The sequence below is a fragment of the Polyergus mexicanus genome, unplaced genomic scaffold (assembly GCF_030449975.1).
Source record: "Polyergus mexicanus isolate NDT 795.1 unplaced genomic scaffold, iyPolMexi1.0 SCAF_9, whole genome shotgun sequence".
NCBI lineage: Eukaryota > Metazoa > Arthropoda > Insecta > Hymenoptera > Formicidae > Polyergus > Polyergus mexicanus.
The window spans coordinates 2,395,522-2,420,398 of NW_027223329.1; the positions used below are offsets into that span (position 1 = coordinate 2,395,522).

The 24,877-nt window shown below is 37.5% G+C and overlaps 1 protein-coding gene across 4 annotated transcripts in view; it reads left to right on the forward strand.

The window, feature by feature from the left end:
* Lim3 (Lim3 homeobox protein) overlaps nucleotides 1–23,269 on the forward strand; it is a 43,359-nt gene extending 20,090 nt beyond the window's left edge. For 2 of the 4 annotated variants that reach the window (XM_070302198.1, XM_070302200.1), the window contains 6 exons: nucleotides 16,946–17,120; nucleotides 18,067–18,278; nucleotides 18,636–18,828; nucleotides 20,977–21,140; nucleotides 22,120–22,332; nucleotides 22,703–23,269. In XM_070302198.1, coding sequence (XP_070158299.1) covers nucleotides 16,946–17,120; nucleotides 18,067–18,278; nucleotides 18,636–18,828; nucleotides 20,977–21,140; nucleotides 22,120–22,332; nucleotides 22,703–22,914 — 1,169 coding nt within the window. In that variant the 3' untranslated portion in view covers nucleotides 22,915–23,269. Of the gene's footprint in view, nucleotides 1–15,576; nucleotides 15,830–16,945; nucleotides 17,121–18,066; nucleotides 18,279–18,635; nucleotides 18,829–20,976; nucleotides 21,141–22,119; nucleotides 22,333–22,702 lie in introns of those variants that run through there. The other 2 variants (XM_070302201.1, XM_070302199.1) reach the window with 2 other exon arrangements.
* The last annotated feature ends 1,608 nt before the right edge of the window (nucleotides 23,270–24,877 follow it).

Consider the following 24,877-nt stretch of genomic DNA (forward strand, 5'->3'; position numbering starts at 1 on the left):
AGCAATTAAGATTAAAGATTAATCGAATCATTTTATAATTAAAATAAGCCATTTTACAATTACGAATATTATTATATTATATGTGAATACAATCACAATAAATTGGAAAACTATATTTTTTACTATGGTAACATTTTGATAATTATAAATCTTTTTATATCGATTATATAGTGCGTGCGTGTGTACGAGAGAGAGAGAGAGAGACAGAGAGCGAGACGAGGAGAGGAAAGGGAGAGGGAGAGAGAAATTAAACATATCAAATTTAACTCTTACAAATCGGATATTATAACGTCATCAATTCAATTTTGTATCCTCTATTCTATTTGTGAGAGGATTTCGGCGGAATTAATTCGCGACTTCCGCGAGTATCGCCGATAACGATCTACCCTAACGAGAGGCGAAATTTCATTATTAAATTCGGATCTCCGCTCCGATTCTGTTCTTTCGCGGATACAGAACCGATAGAGAATTGGCACGTGGTCGCCGTGATCGTGAGAGCCCACATCCCCCCTCCGATATCGGGGAGAATGGATCTGGATTTTATCAGACCGCGCGCGTCCCGCGGGAGAACTCTTCTCGATCCCTCCCTTAATTATTACGATTTATCGCGGTAATTAAACGAGCTCAGCGCGATTCACCAGGGACAGGCTATTGTTGTTAAAATGCTGAAATTTTTAACGATAAAATTTCTGTCGATCATTACGAGAATATGCAATTTATAACAAATATTCAAATATCCTTTCAGATTGTCTCTTGAAAAAATATTACACGATACATTTCTTCGCTTTTCTCGAGTAACAATACATTTTATATCTTTTAACATTCTACGGAATGCGAAGAATAAATTCCTTATGAAAACAAAGCTATATCTCTTTTCTCTCTCTAACTTATAATCTGATCGACAACGACGTAATATTAAATTATTCATTAACGCGTATAAATTTTATTTTGAGAAACACGTGGTCTCTCAGGACGAGAGTCGGTGAATTTTTTTTCCTTTTTTCTTTTTTTTTTTTCCTCGAGAAACCTGCGAGACTCGATCAGTGACAGAATGTTCGTCACGCGTGCGACATTTATCAATGTCGAGGACTCGAAAGGATCGAGGCGAGAAAACGAGCTCTCTGATTCCATTCTCTTCCTCCCTGGCTACTCTTGTTGTTCGCCGTTAGTCCGACACGTGACCGGATAATTGTATCCATTGATCCCTCGCGATCGATAGCACTCGAAAGCTCATCCCTGCAGGTTTTCAACACGCATCGCGCGGCGGTAACAGGTGGAGCTTGAAATGATTTTCGCGCGATGCAATGGTCTCGATGAAACGATGATTCGGTGATTTTTTTTTTTTTTTTTTTTGACTCGAACGCTTCAAGTAATTGCAGATACGAAAGGTCTCGGCTATAATCTTTTTTAATCTTTATTATATCTCTATTTTAATTTATCTTTAATTGATACATAATTATAAGAATTGAATTTTATTAAATTTCTCTAAAAACAGAAATATAATATAATATATAATTTCTGTTTATTTATTTTTTAAGTTTACACGAATGTAACAATCGAACATATATTTCTAGAATATACAGAGTATATATCGTGTAGTCTTATTGAACAATTTAGTTATTTGTTTCGAAAAGAATATATTCTTTGTGAAAGAAGATTTTAGAAATGTAAACTTAATATAATATATTATAATATAATGATGTAATATAATAATATAAATAATATAAATAGATATAAATTGATGTTTACATAAATTATTGCAGAATTATAAACTTTGAGATTTTTCTATGCGTGCGTACGTGTATGCGCGCGTAGTAATCTGGGAACAAACATATATTGTATTTCGCTCGTATATAATCATGGAAATCGGAAAATCCAAGTCACGTATAAGCTTGTTCCGACTAATCTTAACAAATAACGGCGCGTGTGAGGCGCCGATAATGATCGTCGTTCTCGGATTCTATCGGCGCACGACGGACGCATCCACTACGTGACCGCCGGGTAAATGAAAGGATGATGATATAAACAGAACGAGATCCGCGCGATTGCTTTTATGTCCCTGTAAAACTTGTGTGTTTGTTTCGCCTCGCACTATTCCCATGATCGGGGCGTTCACTTCAGATTTCTATCTCAACGACAAACAAACCGCATTCGATCTCTCAATCGAGTACGATGCATCAACGCGACGAAGTAACACGATAGTTGCAGAATGTTCAATTTCCTTGATAAATATTAGAGTAAGAAAGATTTTTGAATTACATGGGAGCGAAAAAAAAAATTGATCATGATAAAATGAAATTGAAAAGTATTGGAAGCCACAATTGACCGATTACACAGTTGAAGAGGCTTATTATGTAATTTAATTAACACTGTTGTTAAAAGAATAATATATATATATTGGGTGATTGCATAAGTTCTCTCTCTCTCTCTCTCTCTCTCTCTCTCTCTCGTGCCCGATTTAAATATAAACTTCAATAGATTATATTTTAGAGATAACACTTTTATTAATCAATTATATAGTCTCCATTCTTTTCTACAATGGTTTTCCAACCATCTATAAGCTTGTCGATTCCATTTTTGAAGAAAGAACTTGGTTTTTCTTGAAAAAAGTTTCTAAGGTGGTTTTCGACAGCTTCCTCGCAATTGAGATTCTTGCCATTTAAACTATTCTGCAAAGACCGGAACAAATAAAAATCTGAAGGCGCAATATCTGGAGAATATAGCGGGTGCTGCAGAATTTCCCATTGCAACTCCTGCAGTTTTCCTGCAGCTTATTCCTTTCAGTCAGGAGATGCGGCACCCGCGTATCAAGCTTGGAAATGTATCCAAGCTTTTTTAAATGACGAAAAGCGGTTGAATTATCGATGTTCAGCCTCTCAGCAATATCCTCAGTTGTAATCCTTGGGTTTCTTTTCACTAAGGCATACACAATGTCATCATCAATGCCAGAAGGCCGTCCAGAGCGGGGTTGATTCTCCATGTTGAAATCACCATTTCGAAATCTGCCAAACCACTTTTTGACTATTCGGAGAGCAGGAGCGCGGTCCAAATAAACGCTTTGAATATTTTTTTCTGCAATCCCAACACTCACGCCTTTCCGAAATTCATATAACATTACATGCCCCAAATGCACCTTTTCGTTCTCCATTTTTAATGATTTCTTTTACGCACAAATGGACTTATCTGAACAATGTCTGACGCTAAATTGACATAAGACAACGTCATCTATTCGGCGTAAGCAACAATTACCACACGAAAACAATAGAACTCCGCCATGCAGCAACTTAATGCCATCTATGAAAATCGGGCACGAACTTATGCAATCATCCAATATATGTAGAAATATTATATTTGGAAATTCTCTCTCTCTCTTTCTCTCTAAAATTGAATTTTCAAGATTTATAAAACATACAAGTTCAGTTAGGCATAGCTTAGCTTTACGCATCGGAAATAACATTTGTGAGACAGGAGCCTCGTATTACAAAGGAGCAAAGAGAGTTAATGCATTTATGAAGAAACTTCGCAAGAGGGATGTTTTTCACCGCGCGTATCATACGTTCTCGCGAATCTTCGCTCGATTCGATCTTGAAACGCGAAACTTCAACGGAAGGGTACAAGGATAGGTTTCGCCTTTGGTGTTCTTCCTTTGGCTTGGCCAAAGACGTTTGACAGTAGCAATCGTGGGGGTGCTCTAGAAAGAGCTCGCGTCAACGCTCGTGAAAGCTAGCACGCGTGTCTCTAGACACGTGCACGTTGACGTGCGCGCCGACTCTTTCTACCTACCTACCTATCTACCTACCTACCTACCTACCTACCTACCGACCTAGCAGAAGTCTCGTGCCTCGCTGATTTCCCGGGGGAATTCCGGGGGATGGTACGCCTCGGGAGTCCCTCCAGTCCCTGAAACGCGCGGCCGAGCCGGCTATTCCTCCTCGCACGCGGCGTACGATGTTCCCGATTATTATCGCGATTCACTTGATTTCACCCCCCCCCTCCCCCCCGCCCCCTCGCCCCACTCCCTTCGCACGCCTGTATTTTTCAAGCGATATGCATCAGATAGGGTCGAGTGAGACGCGACTTTGTTTTCAACCTCTTTCCTCGAGTTGTCTTTAATGAATTTTGGTAGTATGCGTTCGATTGCTCTGACGAGAAGTAACGAATTTTATGAAAATAAATAATTTCACTACTCATCATTCTGATATTAATTCAATTTTATTATCGCTTGACTTTTATTATCTCTCATTTTGCAATCAGTTTTAATGATAATTACATTTTTCCGTAACCGAAGTATACCAATATATAATACAAATAATTTCTGAATTCTAAGAAATAGACGAATTTCTCAGGACCCCACGCGCTTCGTCTAAAAGATCATTGAAAAACTTTCGTATAATTCAAGATCGCGTGCGACGCTTTACGAAAAGCTTGCGAGATACGCGAGTGAAAAGTTTTCCGACATATCTTTATCCTTTAGAAAATCGCGCAAGCTTCGGCCTGGTAAAAGTTGAAGCGAACTCGCATATACTCGGAATAAAGCGCCAGCACGGACGCGAATTTAATCGTGAGAGAAGGCATCCGAGTTAGCTCTCATTGGCACCCATGGGTGCCATCATCGTCGGGCGCGTCAAGTGCGGCGGCAAGACCATCAACAACAACGACAACACGAACACAATGGGCCCCGCAAGCGGGTTGTCCTCTCTTCGTTGATTCTCGTCCTCTCTTTCTCTCTCTCTCTCTCTCTCTCTCTCTCTCTCTCTCTCTCTATCTCTTTCTGCCTTTCTCTATGTCTCTTTTTCTGTCTTGTTTTCGCGCTCGACCTCGACTCCTGGCATGGAAAGCCCTCGGGGGCTTCCACGGCGCAATATGCTAGCGAATACATCGGATACTCTTGGGTTTGGCGTTTGCCATGCCGTTCTCATAATTCCCAGGCGAATTCCCTCGGCTGGTTACTTACCTCCTGGGACATGCACTGGTGATATAATGTGAGAATCGAAACGAATCCGTCGTTCACGACCTTTCTTCGCGGAGTGAAGACCTTTCTTCGTAAGGGGATTGGTCTCATACTGAATCACGACGAGGATGATAATCGTGATTAGTGTTTTTAATACAGTACTAGTGTTAAGAAAAGAAATTTTTATTTGGAATGTCTCGTCGTATTTTTTTTTTTTTTTTTTTTTTTTTTAATGATCAAATTTCATAGCGAAACCGACCAAATTCGTATTTAAACATGAAAAATTAAATTTTATTATAGCTTTACAAAGATCACGCATACTTGATAAATAAAGTAAAGCGTAGAAATGATATGCATTATTCTATGTAGAATTTTTTACACACGGAGATAATAACAGGATCGAAAGAGAGTATTAAATTGATGTAGCGAAAAATTAATAGAATTCTTTTATGATTTTAGAGAGATATTATAATCATACAAAATTATACGCACACCATATATAATATCAATATTCATAAGCTATATCTCTCGCATCTAAACATCGGAAACATGGAGATTTGCAGTTTGATAAAATTAACACAATAGATATCACATATAAAAAGGCAAAAAATAATCTTTATACGTAAAATTATCTAGATTTTCATAAATTATTTTAATAGGTGCACATAATTTATCCTGTTATTAAGAAAATGTCAAATCGGTAAAAAATCAAAATAATCTCGTGTATTATAGATATATATAAGATTATAATAAAAAAATCGATGAAACCGAATTAAAGAGAATATTATCTAAGGAAAGTTTTAATCTTTAAATAAAAATATATATTTCTCGTGTAATTATAATCGTTTCACGCGCGTGAAAGCAGATTTAAAAGCAGCTGTGCGTTCGGTGAGCCGAGAAAAATAAATTAATAACGTCCCGCTACGTCGAGCACTTTGCGACCTTTTGATTTCCGGCTACGTTGACCTTCCCCGGAAATAACGTGTCCACGTAGAAGCGACGCGACGTCGCGCTCCGCTTACGAATCCCGGAGCGAATGATTCGTCAATCGGGAAGGACAAGGGCGAAATATTAAAGACATCTGTCTCTTTTTCCGGCATGGAAAATTAAATCAGCGTACCGTGAAGGAACGCGAAAACAAATTGTCGTCATTAATTAAAGCACAAGTGATCGAGAATACATTAATAGTTTTCTTCATATAAGAAATTATTCTTCTTCCTTTTATACATTATTTCGATTGCGTTAATAAGTGATTTTGAGTGATTCTAAAACTACAATATATATTTTTGCAAATCGTAAATGCAAAAAAAAAAAAAAAAAAAAATATGTGATCAGATATGCTAAAAGAAAAAGAGAAACAATTAAAGATACAATTATTTGTTGACGATTGAAATCGAAATTAAAGGTTTCTTAACGTATATAACGCGAACTAACATAGTGTCGCATAATCCACATTCGTTCGCGTTTTCCGTCATATCGGTTTTCTCGGAGATTCCGTCTCGTCCAAACGAGCGTGTAACAAGAAGCCACTTGGCCCGAGTCGGTAATAGATTAAACCCATCTCCGACTCACCCCGGGATGCCCCCCCCCCCTCCCCACTTCCCCCGCCTGGTACGAGAGCAGTATATTGTCCCCTTAACACCCGCGATCCCCGGTAGTTTCGCTTTAGTTCACTTGACCCTACTTGTCTCATCCGGGGTCTGGAGCAGCCCGTTTCCACCCTCGGATCTCCACGACTCCCTTCCCCGCCCCATTGGCCCTCTGTCTTCTCTCCGGGGCCCCTCCTGTGCCCGTTATCTCCCTTCATCTCGCCCTCACGCGGCCTCGGTATCACTCGGTATATACTACTACACGGTATCCGAGAGAGCGTGTGCCTCGTCTTTTTCTATCCGCGTCGCTTTACTTACACCGATGCGCCCGAAGGGTGAGAGCGTTGCCTCGCCGTCGACGACAGAGTTTCTCAGATGGAACCAGCGGCGAACGAAAATAAACTGGTCTCAAATCGTAAAAGCAAGAAAGATTTATCATTAAAAAATATGAGCAATTTCTTCGATCTATTTCGAAATTGTCGATGCCTCGACATTTCTAGGAAAAGAAAAATTGACTTTAATATTATTGTACATAAGGGATGAAACTCTAAGGCTACCCCGTCCAGAATTATATACGTGTATATTAATTTTTTTTTTTATAAAAAATAAAATAGCGAATAAAGAAAGAAAGATCGAAGAAAGGCATCGTGTCGATTCCTATTTCTTCATCTCGATTCGCAAGGACTTTGAGAGACACTGCTTCGGAAGAGGCCACCTCCAGTCGCCCCCGATGCTTATTCCTTCGTGTGTGCTTTTAATACGGCACGAGTCTGCAACAGGGTGCGGTGCAAAGAGTCCACGCAATTTCCTTAATGTACTCGCTAAATGTTCTAACCCGCAGTACATATACCGAGCGGCGTTATACGGAGGCGCGGATGTACACGTTAACGTGCGCGCACGTGTGTGTACATACACGCTGACAGATATCTCTATACCGATGCACGTTATTACGCCGTGTGATCGTGAGTTGTTACGATTCGCGAAAGTGGGCTAAGCGAGCAGCAATAAAAATATCTATCGCGATCGAAATGTGACGTCATCGATTATACGAGATCGATTTTTTTCCTCATCCGTAAAACACGAGGCTGTCAATTATTTTAGACATTTGAACACCTTAATTGATTATCGCACTTTTTTTTTTTTTTTTCCTTTAACGGTATAATAATACTTATCTAATAAAATGCCAGGTGATAACTCGGAGGAATTCTTATTAAGTATCATACCAAATTTTTCAAACAAATTCCGTTTTACATATTCTCAAATTTCTCGAGTCATCGAAACTGTAAAACTTTAAACCATTAGTTTATAGTTTCTTAATTTACAGTTTTCGTGAAATTTGGCAAATTCTTATGCAGCTTGGAATTCTTCTCCCATAAATCCCGCTCGAGTTTGATTCAATGTGCAATTTGCAAATGTCATGCCGGGGACCCCTGCGCGTATCGGCGAAAGTGATCGATTCGCCGGCGAATCGTCCAGGTACGTCCTTTTTTTTTTTTCCTTCCCCCCCGCGACACAGAGCACGCGGATGAAATGTTTAATGGGGTAGCTAATGTCCCCATATGCGCGAGTCGAAGCGCGCGTGTATATTCACGACACGCAATAGGCGGTGCGCATAAATAATGCGTGCGGGGGGGGGGGGGGGCAGGGGGGACCATCCTGTCCGCGCGGGGAAACCCACGTTTACTCTACACTTGTACTTGTTCTATTCGTATCTTCGTAAACCTCGTTGCTTTGATAACACGATGTCGATTATGACAGTCGATGGCGTCGTAATTTGCACGAAAGAATCCATTGTGAGTTATTTTGATCTTTTTTCGAAATGATTTCAATTGGTATAAAGAAGGAAGGAATGATGGATATGTAATGTAAATTTAACATATTAAATTATATAATATATTTTAATGTATAATATTATTATTATACGCGGTGCTCGTAAAATAAATAAAAGACAATAAGTAATTTCTCGAAACGGAAGATTGCTCTCTCGTCGTAGAAGGGCGATTCGAAATCTCGTATATTTTTATCGGAAGTTTCGTGAGCCGCAACGCGTATTACGCGGCTCCGCGGACACATTGTGCGTATTTTATACGCGTTTGCACAATTTCTGACGATTCCGCGCGCGCACACGAACGAACGGGCCAACTGTTTATGAAACTAGGAGGGGCTCGGTTGCCGTTTTATCGGTCGGAAGATATTGGATTTATTAATATCGTTGGTTAGGCACACCTCGGGATTCGTTTTATTGCCAGCCCGGAATCACCCTCGATATATTGTACATGCGCATTCGGCGATGGCTAGTGGATTCTGTATTCATATATGAGAGCGGAGTTTTCTAAAACCCCGGTGATGATAAAATGATATCGTGCGATTGCTTAAATCTTGGAATTATCAATTTGACATTAATAAGGATTAATACAATATTTTGAGTCATAAAATTGTTAATATTAATAATACGAAAAAATAACAAAATTATTGTTAATTATTATTATCTTATTAATTATTATTATTTATTAATTATTAAGTTTCCATTCTAGTTGCGTCAATTGAAATTTCTTTAGAATTATCGTTAATATCGTTTCTTCATTAATGTTAATTTAGCTAATTTCGGTTAAATGAAAATCGAAGCACCTATTCTCATCTCTGGATTCGAGTTTTTATAGCTCTTTGATCAGATAAATTTTTCCTGCGTCAGTTCGACCGCGTACCTGCTTAGGTAAATCCGAGTCGAGCGAGACGGAAAGGTCTCCGCGCTGCAAGTGCATCGGGCGAATGCGCATCCGTATGTCACTTAAGCTTATTTAATCGTCGGAGCACGCTGAAAAGAGAGAGAGAGAGAGAGAGAGAGAGAGAGAGAGAGGATGACAATAGGTATAGCTTTGCGAGGGGCTTTTCGCAGGGTTCGGGCGCTACCGAACCCAGCTCGAGGCAGGAGAAAGCCGGGAGAGGCGCCCACGATTGTCCTACCATATATCGGCGCACCCACGCGAGAGTCTCTTTCATTCCGCTCCCGCTTTCCTCTCCTTCGTCGGTGTGGATATGCGCGCCCTGAATACGTACACCTACGGCGCGATTCACTCTTCCTCGACGCCGGCACAATGGCACATCTGGTACCGACTCGCATATATTGGCTGCAACTTGGTCCGAGGAGGCAGAACTTTGCCTGGCGTACGGAGTTGGATCCCGTTTCCAGATTTGAGATAGGATCGTTGAAACGCGCGTCCTGCTTTCCGCAGAAAAATATTAGCCATAAAGAAGAATACATTTGAAATGTATAAGGGGTTTAAAACCTTTTACTATTTTATCTTCTTCCTTCGGCGTTTTCTCCTCATTCCACCGACATGAATAATTGAAGTTTCTTTCAAATTGGAGATTCTTTTTATATTATTTTTGTATCCGTACACAAATTATGTATTACAATGATTTTTAAAAATGTGGAGTAGCCAGATACTTTTAATAACGCGCTTATAAACTTTTTGTAAGAATATAAGAGTCTTCTTTTATCTTTAGAAATTTCTACTTTTACTTTTGCGCTTTAAATTATGATGCATTGAAGGACAATTTCTATATTATACAATATACTGATTAATAGAAACAATTATACGCATTTCTTTTAAATTAATCTCTTTCCACTTTTTTCAATTATCAATATATGTCAACGATGTATAAAGAGAAAAATTGTATTTCTCTTGAAAAAAATTAAAAGAAGCTATAGTTCTATTTATTATTTTATTTGTATTAAATTATCTTAGTAGTTTTCAATTTTCAAAAATTAATTTTTCTAAATTTAAAAAATTATTTTAAATTATTTTGCTTCCCTTTACTCATGATTTTCATATGTCCTATTATGACAAAGATACAAACACATATTAATATTACTGATAAAAAAAAAAAAAAATATGTGAGATATGAGAAATATTAATATGATGTTATATATTTATAACATTTTAATTAATTTAATTACCTTATGTACGCATTTCTAGTAAATGTTTTCTCCAATAAAGTTCAAAATACGTTTGAAACGCGTTTAAGAAATACTGCCTTTTTGCCATGCAAATTTCAACGAGACGAGTTAACCGACGGACGGCTCGTCAAAAGGATACGTGCCACCGTTGAAAGAGGAATAAAAAACCATATGCGTAAATGGGGCAGAACGGGCGGCATAAATTCAAATCTATTTACGCGGCAAGGGTGGCGTAATTTATCGCCCGCCAACGTAATGGAAACGCCCATAGAGAAAGAGATCTCTCCGGTGCAAATTCGATTATATGCAGTCGTATTCCCCCAAGTTGAACTACCTTCGCGGGTCTTCTCCCACCTCATCCTACCAATCTCTCCTCATCCGGCTTGGAGCAAGTTAAATTAAAAAACGTGCCTCGTATATATGGGTCTTTATATTTCATAGCGGTCACTTCTCCGTTCACTAATCATGGTTCCGATCCGTGACAATTGGTTCTGGCTGATATTTTCTATAAGCAGAGAAAGAAAGAGAGAGAGAGAAAGTTTTGAGGGACATATTTTATAAATATATATTAGAAATTAAAAAATAAAATATCGTATAAATAAAATAGAAGAGCAAAATAAAATATATACTATATATGTACATCTATTATATCGAATTAAAAAAAAAACTTTGCGTGGCTGCTCCGATGCTTAATATAAGTTTTTTTTTTTTTTTCCTGGAAGGGCGCGATGTCAGAAACTTTACATCCGTATGAATTAAGATGCGCGAAACGAGCGGTTCGACGAGCTTTCCACCCTTCTTATGAGCTTACGCTACACGCCTGTAGCCTCCCCGCGATGACGCTTTTTACGATGACGGACGATTCCGGGGACGGAGGCGTGTCGACGTGTGTGCGACGGAATCGACAAAGGGTGGTTTCGCGTGATCGAAGCTCGAGTAGAAGGACGCCCACGGAAATCACGAGGTCGCGCAATCGCAAAGACACCCTTTACCGTCGCCGATTTTGCAAGAGGGTCGTCGTCGAAATCAAGAGTTCGCGTACGATTCGCGAGAGGAAACAGTAATCGCATTCATGAGAAAATCGACGATATCGTCGGCAATAAGATTAGTCTTCGTAATCTTTCTTTGGATGACAAGATATTTGGAATATCTCGTACAAAACTTTCCTAGGTAACTCTGTTTTACAAGGTTCTTTAGGTAGAAATTCGATGAATTTTAGTTGTCAGCAAGACGGAGAGTAAAATCTTCAATTTTACATATTTTACAAAACATATAATTAATTACGCAAAATACAATATGCTATTAAATAAATCATCACGAAAGAAATTATACATATCTTTTAATATATAATGTGTAGAAAATCAAGAACTCGGACCGGAATCAAAACTGACCGGGTTTTTTTTTTTTTTTTTTATTTTATTGAACCGAAACCGTATTGAAAGTCTATTAAATTTATAATCAGGATCATAACCGGATCGTTAAATGATTTTCGATTTACGGTTCTTTTCGGTACCATCTCGGTTCTTGCACGCCACAATTTATTTCTATAAAATATTTTATTTTCATGAAGTATTTTATTCGATTGTAATATATCTTAGAACTTTCTTTCTCTTTCTCTTCTGTTTTTTTTCTTAATTTTTGTAATATAAATGTTTTAGAAAGTCAGAGATAAAAGAGAAAATGTTGTTAAAAAATAATAATAAATCTGATAAAAATCGAATTTTCAAAAAGTCAAAGATAGAAAAAATAATGAATAAAACACAATGAATGCATAGAGATGATTACTTTTAGAATTAAGTTTTGTTTTTTCAAGAAAGCAAAAAATATTACTCATTACATTTGCTATAATTTTTTTTCTTTATTTTATAATGAAATATAAAAAATAATATATAATTTGTTAAGTAGAAAGAAGTTAAAAGAGCAAAAATTTTAAAGGAACCGGAACCGTAACTAAAAGAAATCGTAATTTAAACGATTCATTTATTTATTAAGGAACCGAAACTGCAGAACTGGAATAGTTATTAAATATTTTATTAAATCGTAATTTTGTTTCAGCCCGGGTTTCTGTAGAAAATTGATATTTTTCTTTGTACATTTTACTCATAAGTAGCCTTATCAGTAGTTTCTATCTTTTCTTTTGCTCTTGTTAACGAAGAGAAGATAATTGACACTCAAAATTTTTCTGTCAAGCCTACAATTTAAATATTCTATTAAAAATTACACAATTAGTTTAAAATCTATTTTACATATAATACACCGTTGAAACAGTTCGAACCTTCTCAATCGAAATATACAATATTTTATGCCCTGCGTGAAAAATGACATATATTTAGCGTATTCATGTGGGTGCGATACACTTGATATAAAAATCAGGCAGTTCTGACATTCATTTATCGCGTGGCTTACTTTCGGCGGTACACCCTTTTGGCGACGCGTATGCATGACAGATTTTATGGGCATCAACTGTGCGCGCATAGAAAGCACCGTGCCATCTGTTATTCCGTGGTCAGGTGGAAAAATTCAACGATCGTCGCGATGCGTTAAAAAAATATCGTGCGTATCGATCAAAATCCTTATGCGCGCCCACTTCCGTCGACGTATCTGAATGCATAAAACGTACGTATATATATATACATATATTTCACGGAAAGAGCCATGAAAAACCCGTGATCGGTCGCGCGAAATATTTTTTGGAAAAAAATTGATCTATCCTGCTGAAAAGAAGACTAAAATATAAACAAACGTAGAACCGTTATAAGGGAAATAAATATAATACAGAAATATAATACTGTTAAATGAATAAATTTAGCAAATTAATAATAAATTTTAAATACAGCAAGATAATATTTATTATACTAAATTAAAATATTTACAATACAGATATGTTAAATTAAATAAAAAATAAATTCACATCTTAAATATTTATATAAAATTATATATATATATGTGTGTGTGTGTGAGTGTGTGTGAAAGTAAGTCAATAATAATATCCACATACTATCTATTTCTAAAAATTTTTTTTTTTATAACGACAATTTAGATTTTACAAGGGAATTTATTATACAACATAAATTATTTTTTAACATAATCCTCTTGCTTTTTAACGCGGCTAATCCGTCGAACTATTAATTTAAAAATTAATTAAGGCTAATCGATTAGAAATAAACCGAAAACAAGGATTTGCGGAAGATATATATATATATACGCGAATGATCTCAAGATTATAAAATGGCGTCCCTCATCCCCGTGATCGTTCTTAATTTCGCTGGATTCCTTTTGTGTCCTGTCGCCCCCTTTCCCTTCACCGCGTCTCTTTTTCTCTCCTTTCTTCCTCTTTACTCCGAGCCTCATACCCAGGTCCCAGCCGCTATCCTTACTTATTGCTACGGCTCCTCGTTGCTTACCGAATCGAAGAGAATCAGCAGCCCGAGCTCAAAGGAACTCTCGAGGGATGATTCGTGAATTTTTTTGCGCGACGATTCCAATGAATAGAGCCGCCGCGATGCATCGGTAATCCATGACGGACCAGCAGCTTCGAGTTATTAAGCGACACAACGTGTTTTCAGGGATTTTTCAATACCCAGAGACAGAGAACGTGGCTTTCCCTAGCCTGTGCTTCCAATAAGTCATCTTACCATAAATCTGCAGTTTGTTTGCAATAAATGCGTATTATGCGATTCTTCGTATATTCATTCGTATTAAAATACAATATGTTACATGATGTGACATTATAAAAGTCAGTCTCTTATCATAGACAATATATATACTTTGAGAAGAATTTTTAATAAACGACGAAATTAAATCTCGCACATTTCACGATATCATTTATTATGAAAATAAATCACGCTTATGAAAAATTAATAATAAATAATACGTAAGATTACATAAAACGCATTTTTTAATATCGCTAATACTCATATCACTTTAATGGAGATAAACAATTCAGGAAAGTGCATATATCGATTTTTTGCATATCAACCTAAATACCGGCTACCAGAAATCAGCATCCCCCTTGAAAACGTACAATCTAACTTTCAACAACGCGCGAATAAAAAACGTATACACGCACACAGAAAAGAATCGGCTTGCATCCAACGACGGCATCTGACAGCATCTTCGGTCTCGCGTCCGAAAGGATTAAATATCGCCCTCCATCGTCACGGCGATCGACGAGGATGGTAGATCTCATCTCACCCTCATCTCTTTCTCTTCCCTCCACAAGATCCTCAAGCCCATCGTCCCTTCGCGCGACTTTGCGGGGGTGACTTCGGCGCACCCGAGTCGAATGGCGTGCGCCATATTAGAGGCGGTCGGGCGTCTCTCCAATCGGCACCCACGCCAGCATCCGGTGGGTGCCCCTGCACCCAATAATCCAGGCATTCGCCCCACCCGATCGGCCGCCACACCCATGAGTATCACGTGCGCACGAGCAACGTCATCGTCAGCGAGACAGTCGTGCGCGTACCCTTGCACCGTACTCGTCGTATCGGAGATCGCTCTTTCTCCCCTTTCCCGTAAGCGTGACGATACCGTTCAAGGGAGTATCGGTCCGATAAGATGAAGTTTATTCGCTTCGTTCATTAACAATCTCGCAGAGCGTATGTTCGACGTTATCCAGAATTATATTCAAAAAATGATGTACCTGAAGAGCTGTTATTTAAGCGAGTTTCGTGCGTTTCATAGATTCCGAAGTGTCTGACCCCGAAGGAGAAGCTGCACGACAGATGCGGATTGGTGATTTGCCGCGGAGCTTGTAGTCGATTTTTAAGATTAAAGTAATGTATCCTCGTTTATTCTACAAGATTGAACGCGCACGAAGAAAGCTCCAAGCTTCATCTTCGCTGCGCCCATCTCGGAGATAAATCCGACTATTTCACAAGGATACAGGATTTTCTTCTTTCACGCAGTGCCTTTACATTTAACGGGGAAAGGGAGATATCGGACGGTCTCGATAAAAAGAAAACACGATATCAGTCTCGTAGCGCGAATTCGTTCGCCGAGACGACGGGAATGCGGTAGATGATACAATATTGTAGCAGGGAGCGCGACTGCGGGCGAGACAAGTGGCAGCAGTTATGACCAAGATAAGACTCGAGTTGTTGGGGTGCGAGGCTCTTCCTCTGGAAGGGATGTACCGATCGCAGCGGCACGACGTTCTAACGCCGCAGAGCAGCCCGGAGTCACGCAACATTCGCCAAGAGCAACGCAACGGCGCGGATCGTCTCGATGGTATCGATTCCACGATATCGCACGGCGGCATGTATCCCTTAGATCAGCCTGCCATTGAGCTAGATCATCTGCCGCTCCATATCCCGGCGATCCTTCATCGTAAGTGCCGACAAGTGCGATACGCGCGATAAGAAGCTCCGAGAAGCTCTTTTCGACGTTCCTCAAATTGTTCGCTTCTTCGAGTCGTTAATTCAACTTCCCGGATGCTGGTGATACGCGAAAAGGATGGGCGTTACGTCACGATAGCGTAGCAATTCAATATTTTTCATTTCTTGGTTTTTAAATATATTTCGATGCTAAGGTATCTCAGTTGTTATGCCTGCTACCTGAGTGTCTATCTAGGAAAATATCGGATATACCTGTCAAATTTAACAGTATCGGTCTTTCATAGCCTTTCTCTTTTCCCACGTAGATAAACTAATGGATACTTGGAAAATACTCGAAACACATATAATTTATACTGCAAATGCTCGGATTCCCGTGAATATTATTGTGAATATTTTGAATACCGAAAATAAACATATATCCGGATAATATCACAGCTTGAAATTTACGAAAATAAATTCTGAACACATTAATAGCCTATATTAATTTTTATGTCAATGCTAAAATTCTGCGCTATGCAGAACAATAGGAAATTATCATTCTTTATTCGGAAGAATATTAATATTATGACAAAATCGATTTACTTTTTAATATTGAAATTATTTCAGATATTACAGAGATATTATATAATGTACTGCGGTTAAGATCGACTATGTAATATGTATCTCATATGCGTATGTGACAAAATATAATATATTATTTTAAACTGTATTAAGTATATATTTAAATAAAATAAAAATTATACAGGGTATCCCAGGATCACCGCACCACTTGCTAAGATCATTTGGAGACGATTTTTCTTCAAAAAATGTCAAGGGATGATTTTTTCACATCATATATCTTTACAACGAAGCCTTAAATTAAAATTAAAATATTATTAAAGTAATTTTTCTTTTACCAGAAATTTTAATAGTCTTTTAACTTCCCCCACAAAGTTTTGAGTTTCCGAAAAGCCCTTCCTTTCTCAATCATTTATAACTCGGAAATGATTGATGCCTCGACATTTTCATTATCATATACATATATATTGTATATATTTTGTACATGCTTTTCGTTGTTCTTTTATATTATACACTTCGTTTATTCACCGTCTCGATTTATATATTACAGCCACGATACCAAAATGCGGTGGATGCCAGGAAGTTATTTTGGACAAATACGTTTTGAGGGTTCTCGAGAGATGTTGGCATGCAAGATGTCTCACGTGTCGGGATTGCGGTGCTAGGTTGACCGACAAATGTTTCGCGAGAAACGGCCACGTGTTCTGCAAAGACGACTTCTTCAAGTAAGCATCAATAATCGCTATCACAAAAATTTAACCGCATAATTTAAATGCAAATATCGCGCGTATATCCTAAGGATTCCAAAATTTCGCGAAGTAGCAAGGTAATAACTATCTATCGTTATGCAATATTTGATTATCGCAATTAACAGATAATTATTCTCTTCTCAAACAATTATTTTAATCATTTTTTTTTACGCGGCAAAAATTTGTAATATACAATATTTAGCGTATTTACAAAAACTCTATCTTTGTACATTTAAAAAAAAAAAAAAAAAAAAAAAAAAAAAAAAAAATATCTATCGCAATTCATGTAAAATGTTTATCGCGATTTGTTAGCATCATTATTATCATAGTATCATTAATTCATCTTTTAATCATAATTATTGATTATATCAAAGGAAAATGATTTAACCTCGATATAAAATTATCAAAGAAAGAGATACAAAATTTTCTCGACTCTTTTATTCGTGCGATATTATTATATTTGTTCGACTTATCCCCTTATCGATGATAGTGAAGTATATATGACAAAGCACAGAAGAAATACAATTTTTTAAAATACATATATCAAGTATACCGGTATCGATTCTTCGTCGAGAGAGTGCTTTTCTCATTCGTAAGACGAGGTGCTATTTTCTCCCTTTTCTTTCCTCGAAATTAAATTAGCTTTCTCCTCATATTCTTGCCAATCCTTCATTTTCAACGTTATCATCATAGGATTATCTTCTTCATAATTGCATGCCAATATTAAAATGATACAATAAGATACACATGATTAAAGATTATCAATAAACAGGAATATGATTCTGTAATATAATCGCCATCGTGTCATATCCGTATCCGATTATCAGATTAACTCGATTTGAGATATCGCGATAAAGCTACACCAACCGTATAGTTTTGTCATTAATGTGTGAATGTAATGTGAAAATATTGTATGTTGTTGGTGTGGCAGGCGTTTCGGGACGAAATGCGCGGGCTGCGGCCAAGGCTTGGCGCCTTCGCAGGTGGTCCGAAGGGCGCAGGAATTGGTCTACCACCTGACATGTTTCTCGTGCGCTCTTTGCTCCCGGCAACTGGACACCGGGGACGAGTTTTATCTCATGGAGGATAGGAAACTCGTCTGCAAGCCCGATTACGAGCAGGCCAAGGCGAAAGGTGAGATATAATCTTTACGTAACCCTTTGAAGTTTTTTTTCTCAACGATATGAATTTAAGCTCAGAGCATTTTTTTTATCACCGATTTAATCTTAAGTAAAATTCTTGCTGTCGGTTTAAAAATTATTTCACACATTTTACAATACATGAAATTAATAAAAATGATGATATTTAGGATGAGATGTAAAATATTATTTGAATATCATGTAAAAATTCGATTCGGGACAATTTCATGATTTTTCATGGTAATAAAAGGCATAACAAAGTACGATGAATATTTTTAATATAGCTATCAAATTATTGATCGATTAATTGGGAAAATCGCGTGGCGCAATATGTGACTCAATCGAATTCCAGAACTGGCAGATGGGGGAAGCATAGACGGTGATCAACCTAATAAAAGGCCGCGAACAACGATCACGGCGAAACAGCTCGAAACTCTTAAGCTGGCATACAACACTAGTCCAAAACCAGCGAGGCACGTGCGAGAACAGCTGTCTCAGGACACGGGCCTCGATATGCGCGTCGTTCAAGTCTGGTTTCAGAACAGGTAAGAAAGCTTCTCCCGCTCTTTCTGAGAAATTTTATTTATATCTAATCAAACCAGTCAATACATACGAAAATAAAAATCGCAAAGAATAGAATTAGAAAAGAGTTAAACGGAGAAATTTCACGAAGGGGAAGTTAATGCCGATGATCAAAATCAAGAAATCTAGAATTTTGTATTAACGTTATTAAAGTTTCCGAAACCACTCGTGAAAGCAAAGGTTCAAAAAGACAGTTGAATTCATATATTTATCTTTTTCAATATAAAAATATTAGATGATTCTTAAAATATTAACGATTACATCTTATAATAAATTGGCGTAAACTGAAAATAAAAAAAAAAAGGAAGAGAAAGATGTATGTAATAATAAAATTGATGCTACAAATATCGTTAACTTTATATTCCATGTCCATTATGATATTCACAAACGTTGTTACCGTGAATACACATTTTTCCCTCTTATCGCTCAAGTAGCACTACGTGATATTCTAGACAAAGTAAGGTAACAAAATTGCAAAAAAAATATTTTATCTGTAAAAAGAGAGTTATAGACCGCCGACCTCTGTCGATTATCAGATAGGGATAGTGTTAGAAAGTGGCCGTGAAAATATGTAACGTCAAGGTTAAGTAAATAAGGTCTCTATCAATGGCTGTAGATAAATATATATATATATATATATATATATATATATATATATATATATATATATATATCATATAACACATACATAAGTTTATAAAATGCACACGTGTATTGCAATTTTCTAGCGAATCCGAGTCGATACATAACGTAACGCGAGATTGACGTCTGTCTGCTATTTTGCGACAGATAAGATATATTTTTTTCAGCACGTTTTTAGCGAAGCGATAGTGGTGAATAGATCTTATACGAGATGCTAGGGATACGTAGACATACTTATAAATATATTCATGTACAACATGAGTAAAAGCCGTTTATCGTTTAAACATTTATTCTTTTCTCTAATTATATCGGTGCTCGATACCATTTATTGTATTGCGTGATATTAAAACGCGATGAGAAAACATTCCTTTACATTAGAAATTTTTTGATATAGTAAATTCTCATCCTTTTTAGCATCCATTGTACCAGGTACCAATAATTTTTAAATTGGGTGATTGCATAAGTTCGTGCCCGATTTAAATATAAACTTCAATAGATTATATTTTAGAGATAACACTTTTATTAATCAATTATATAGTCTCCATTCTTTTCTACAATGGTTTTCCAACCATCTATAAGCTTGTCGATTCCATTTTTGAAGAAAGAACTTGGTTTTTCTTGAAAAAAGTTTCTAAGGTGGTTTTCGACAGCTTCCTCGCAATTGAGATTCTTGCCATTTAAACTATTCTGCAAAGACCGGAACGGATAAAAATCTGAAGGCGCAATATCTGGAAAATATGGCGGGTGCTGCAGAATTTCCCATTGCAACTCCTGCAATTTTCCTGCAGCTTATTCCTTTCAGTCAGGAGATGCGACACCCACGTATCAAGCTTGGAAATGTCCAAGCTTTTTTAAATGACGAAAAGCGGTTGAATTATCGATGTTGAGCCTCTCAGCAATATCCTCAGTTGTAATCCTTGGGTTTCTTTCCACTAAGGCATGCACAATGTCATCATCGATGCCAGAAGGCCGTCCAGAGCGGGGTTGATCCTCCATGTTGAAATCACCATTTCGAAATCTGCCAAACCACTGTTTGACTGTTCGGAGAGCAGGAGCGCGGTCCAAATAAACGCTTTGAATATTTTTTTCTGCAATCCCAACACTCACGCCTTTCCGAAATTCATATAGCATTACATGCCGCAAATGCACCTTTTTGTTCTCCACTTTTAATGATTTCTCTTATGCACAAATGGACTTATCTGAACAATGTCTGACGCTAAATTGACATAAGACAACGTCATCTATTCGGCGTAAGCAACAATTACCACAAAAAAAACAATAGAACTCCGCCATGCAGTAACTTAATGTCATCTATGAAAATCGGGCACGAACTTATGCAATCATCCAACTAAAAGTATAATTGTAAGAATAAAAAATATCAATGAGATTTTGCGAAATATCATGAAACTAATTACTATCAATAATTTATATCAATTTAAAGTCATAGCAAAATTTTTTAATCTCCGTAGGAGGGCAAAGGAGAAGAGGTTGAAAAAAGATGCCGGTAGAACAAGATGGTCTCAATACTTTCGTAGTATGAAGGGCGGTGCTGGCGGTCATTCGCCTAGACATGATAAGCTCCTTGATAAAGACGAGCTCAAGGTAGACTTGGACTCTACCTTTGGTCATCATGGTGAGTTGCATTATTATTCTATTATTCTCTCTAAAATAATAAGAAGATAACAAGGAAAGAGACTCATACAATATATCATACTTATATGCGCTCTAGTGTCACAATTCTTCTCGGCTATAAATATTATTTTATAACTAATAATTTTTTTTTCACTGATCAAGTAGTCGTAACAATAAATTTTTGTCGTATATGTAACTTGTTTATTTAATTTTAAGAACAGATTATTTCAATTTTAGTTAACTTCACAAATATATGAATTTTGACAAAATAATATGAGACTTGATTAAAATAGAATAGAAAATTAAACTAACTTTTAATTAAATTAGAAGGAAATGATAATATTTATTCTTTTGAATGTGTGTAAGAAAGAGAAAGAATACATAAAAAGTGCATCAATATATGATATGAAATTATTGCATTATATGCACACAGTTTGATAGCTATATTAATGAGATTCGTGAAATACAATAATTATATATCAAAGTTATTTCTAATAATCGCATCAGCCACTTTCGAAGCAATCTAGACGAGCGAGTGTATTATGTGCGCGGTATTCGTTCTCGAATAAGTACAGGTAATAGCAGGCATAAATTCAATGGCCCGCAATCTTCCTGAAATCTCGGACACGGTGCGCCGGCAGTTAGCCTCTGCGATCTCCTGAATATTTGACAAGATCGTCTTCCCCTCGGATAACAGGCATCTGGGTACTGGGAAACCCAGACAATGGATGCCGGTCGCTGGCAACTCGAGTTTCGACTTCCAAAAGTTACGGCGTTAAAAGACGATTTTCTCATTACGAATAGATAGCCCACCAAAAAAAAAAAAAAAAAAACTCATTTTAGCCAATCTTTATCCAACATTCTTATTGAGATATTGTTATATCTGATCTATGTATTTGATTTCAAGTATTTCAAATATTTTTGTTTGAGGAAAAAATCTTTCCATCTGAAATCTTAAAAACGGAACGTGCCCCTTGCAGACTTGAGCAATGACAGCTACGGAACGGTGGTCAACATGGGCCTGGACGAGGGCGCAAGTCCAGGCGGCGGTGGAAACGGGGCCGGGGGTGGACCGCCCCGAGGATATCTGGGAGCGACGACACCCCCGTATCTCTCAACGTCCAGATCGCCGTCCTTACCGCCCCAGTTCCCGTACCCACCGGACGCTGGTCTCTCGGTGTACACCACTCTCGGTAAGTTGGAAAAAAAAAAACTAATAAATGTAGTAACTTACATGTACCGTTCATATAAGAAATTAACTATCAATTTTCTTTTTAAATAAAATTAATTCATCAGATATGAAACTTTCCACTACAAATCAATTTTTTGTACCATTAACTCTTTCTCAGCAGCTGTCATGCTGGCGTCTCTTCTCGCTTGTAACAAAAGATTCTATACTTTTTATAATTCTTGCAATATTTCAAACTGTCCGAACTCTCCCAGCCTCCACGACTCTCTCGGACTGGTGATCAATAATATACTTGGATTGAGACAAGAAGGAACTCAAGCTTAAACTATTCCGGCGTCGCAAGTTTACGACTGACGGAAAACGTATGATTCCAGGGGGACCGGGCGGCATGGTGCCAGGACCAGCGTCTGATCTGAGTAACGAGTCGAGCGGCGGTGGTGGTGGTGGCGGAGGTGGCGGTAACAGCGGTGGCAATAACAGCGGTACCGGCGGTTATCCCGAATTTCCGCCGTCGCCGGATTCCTGGCTTGGTGAGCCACCGCCCCCGCACGCGCACCATCATTCCCATTCCCATTACGCCACATAACCCGCCAAAACCGCGCGTCGCCAAATACCGTATAGAATAACGTGCTGTCGGCGCGGGGCGTACGTCTGAAATCGGCGACGCCGTCGTCGTCCTCGAGGGAAGTCGAAGAGAGCTCTAATTTTATCCGATATTGTCCTCAAACGAAAAATGAGAGGTTCTGAAAATTTCAAAAATCTAGGATTTGAATATATTGGATAAAAGTCTGAATCTATTTTAGTGTCCTTGATACAGGATTTATATATGAAAGATCTAAAAGCGAAAACACAGCGATTTCCATTCATAACATCATGTTTGACATTTTTCATATATCAGGTTTTTTTTTCCTCAAATATTTTGCATTGCATTCTATACAAATAATGTATACGTAACTATATCTTGAAAAAATATCTATTTAAAATAGATTTGTATCTTCTTCATTTTTCAGAGACCTCTTAGACTGTGTAGTGTAATTAATTATAATTACACGCATGTACATATATTTATATTAATATTTAATAAAACATTTGTTTAATTTATTGCAAAAAATATAAATAATTTATAAAACTTACAACAAAATTTATAATTATGTATATAAATATGTCAATATGGAAGATTCGTTAACATTTTGAAATGACAATAGACATCACTTTCTTCGCTCTCGGATCTTTCATACTTTCATTCAATTGATGTTAGAATGGATTTAAATTAACAAACTATTGATTGAAGTTTTTCGAAAACTGTAATATAACATTGCAAGAAAAGATCTAATATCGAAGGTCACTCTCGATAAAGATGGCACAATATCATCCTCAACGACGATGGGACATTGATATTCGCGCACATGATAGTCCACGAGTTATTCTACATCGGTATTTTACACCGTCCCTCCTCATACGATCACCTGTCATCGTCGAGCGGCCGTATCGAGGCGCCGTGTGACGTTACGCTCGATGACACACATACGATTCGCAATTCGATACTACGATTAATCTAAATATTATATTTATGTACAAGTTCCTCGTTTCTTGGTATTACGGAGTTTGATTGTCGAGTAATAAATAGGAGATAGTGTTAAACGTGCCCTCCTCCCCCTCCCCCTCCCCACCCACCCCCCCCGGACTCCGTTCGATACGCGGATCGATTCGTCGTGATTCGGTGAACGGAATGCGATGGTCGCTGATTCCGATTCATCGATCGTTAATAATTTCCGGGTATCATCTTTCCATCAATTCATCAATTTCGTTTGAACGAAACAAAGAAACGTAGAAAGAAAGAGATTTTATAACACGCAACAGTTTCGCGAGATATTGGTATATTGATATACGATAGACTCTCACCGCGCGATAGTCGGTCCAGCGGGATGAATTCACATCATCACGACGAATGTGATCATTAGTATGATCGTACTATTATCTTTGACATAAGCCCGATTTTCATGCTACAGTTTTTCGAAGGCCACCAAAGAGAGTAATTGTATAAATTCGTAATCTGTATAAATATTCGTGATTCAATTGCAATTGTTTTAATATGTAAATACATATGTCTTGTTCTTTTTTCCTCTGTCTCGAAGATGCTTGAAAATCTTTGCGTGATCTTAGAAAATGTAGAGATAATATAAATTTTTTTATAATATTATTATATCTTGTTAATTTGTTATCATCGATGAAAGGAAATAAAGAAGAACTCTCTGAGGTACACGATCGAGATAAAACGATTTATTATCGTTGTTTAGATGATCTCTCAGCAAAGATTGAATCCTGAAAATCGGGCGTCAGAGATGTGGCGATTTACCTTGCTTGCGTGTGACACTAGAATCTTGAGATGTGTATTGAAAATAATTCGCGAATTAGACCCATGGGAAAAGTTCACCCAATCCAAGATGTTCGATTTCGATCTTTCTTAATTACGGTTTAAAAAAAATTCAAAGTCGTTTTATTTCAACCTGAGAACTACCATCGTAACATTTCTTGACAATCTGTATGCG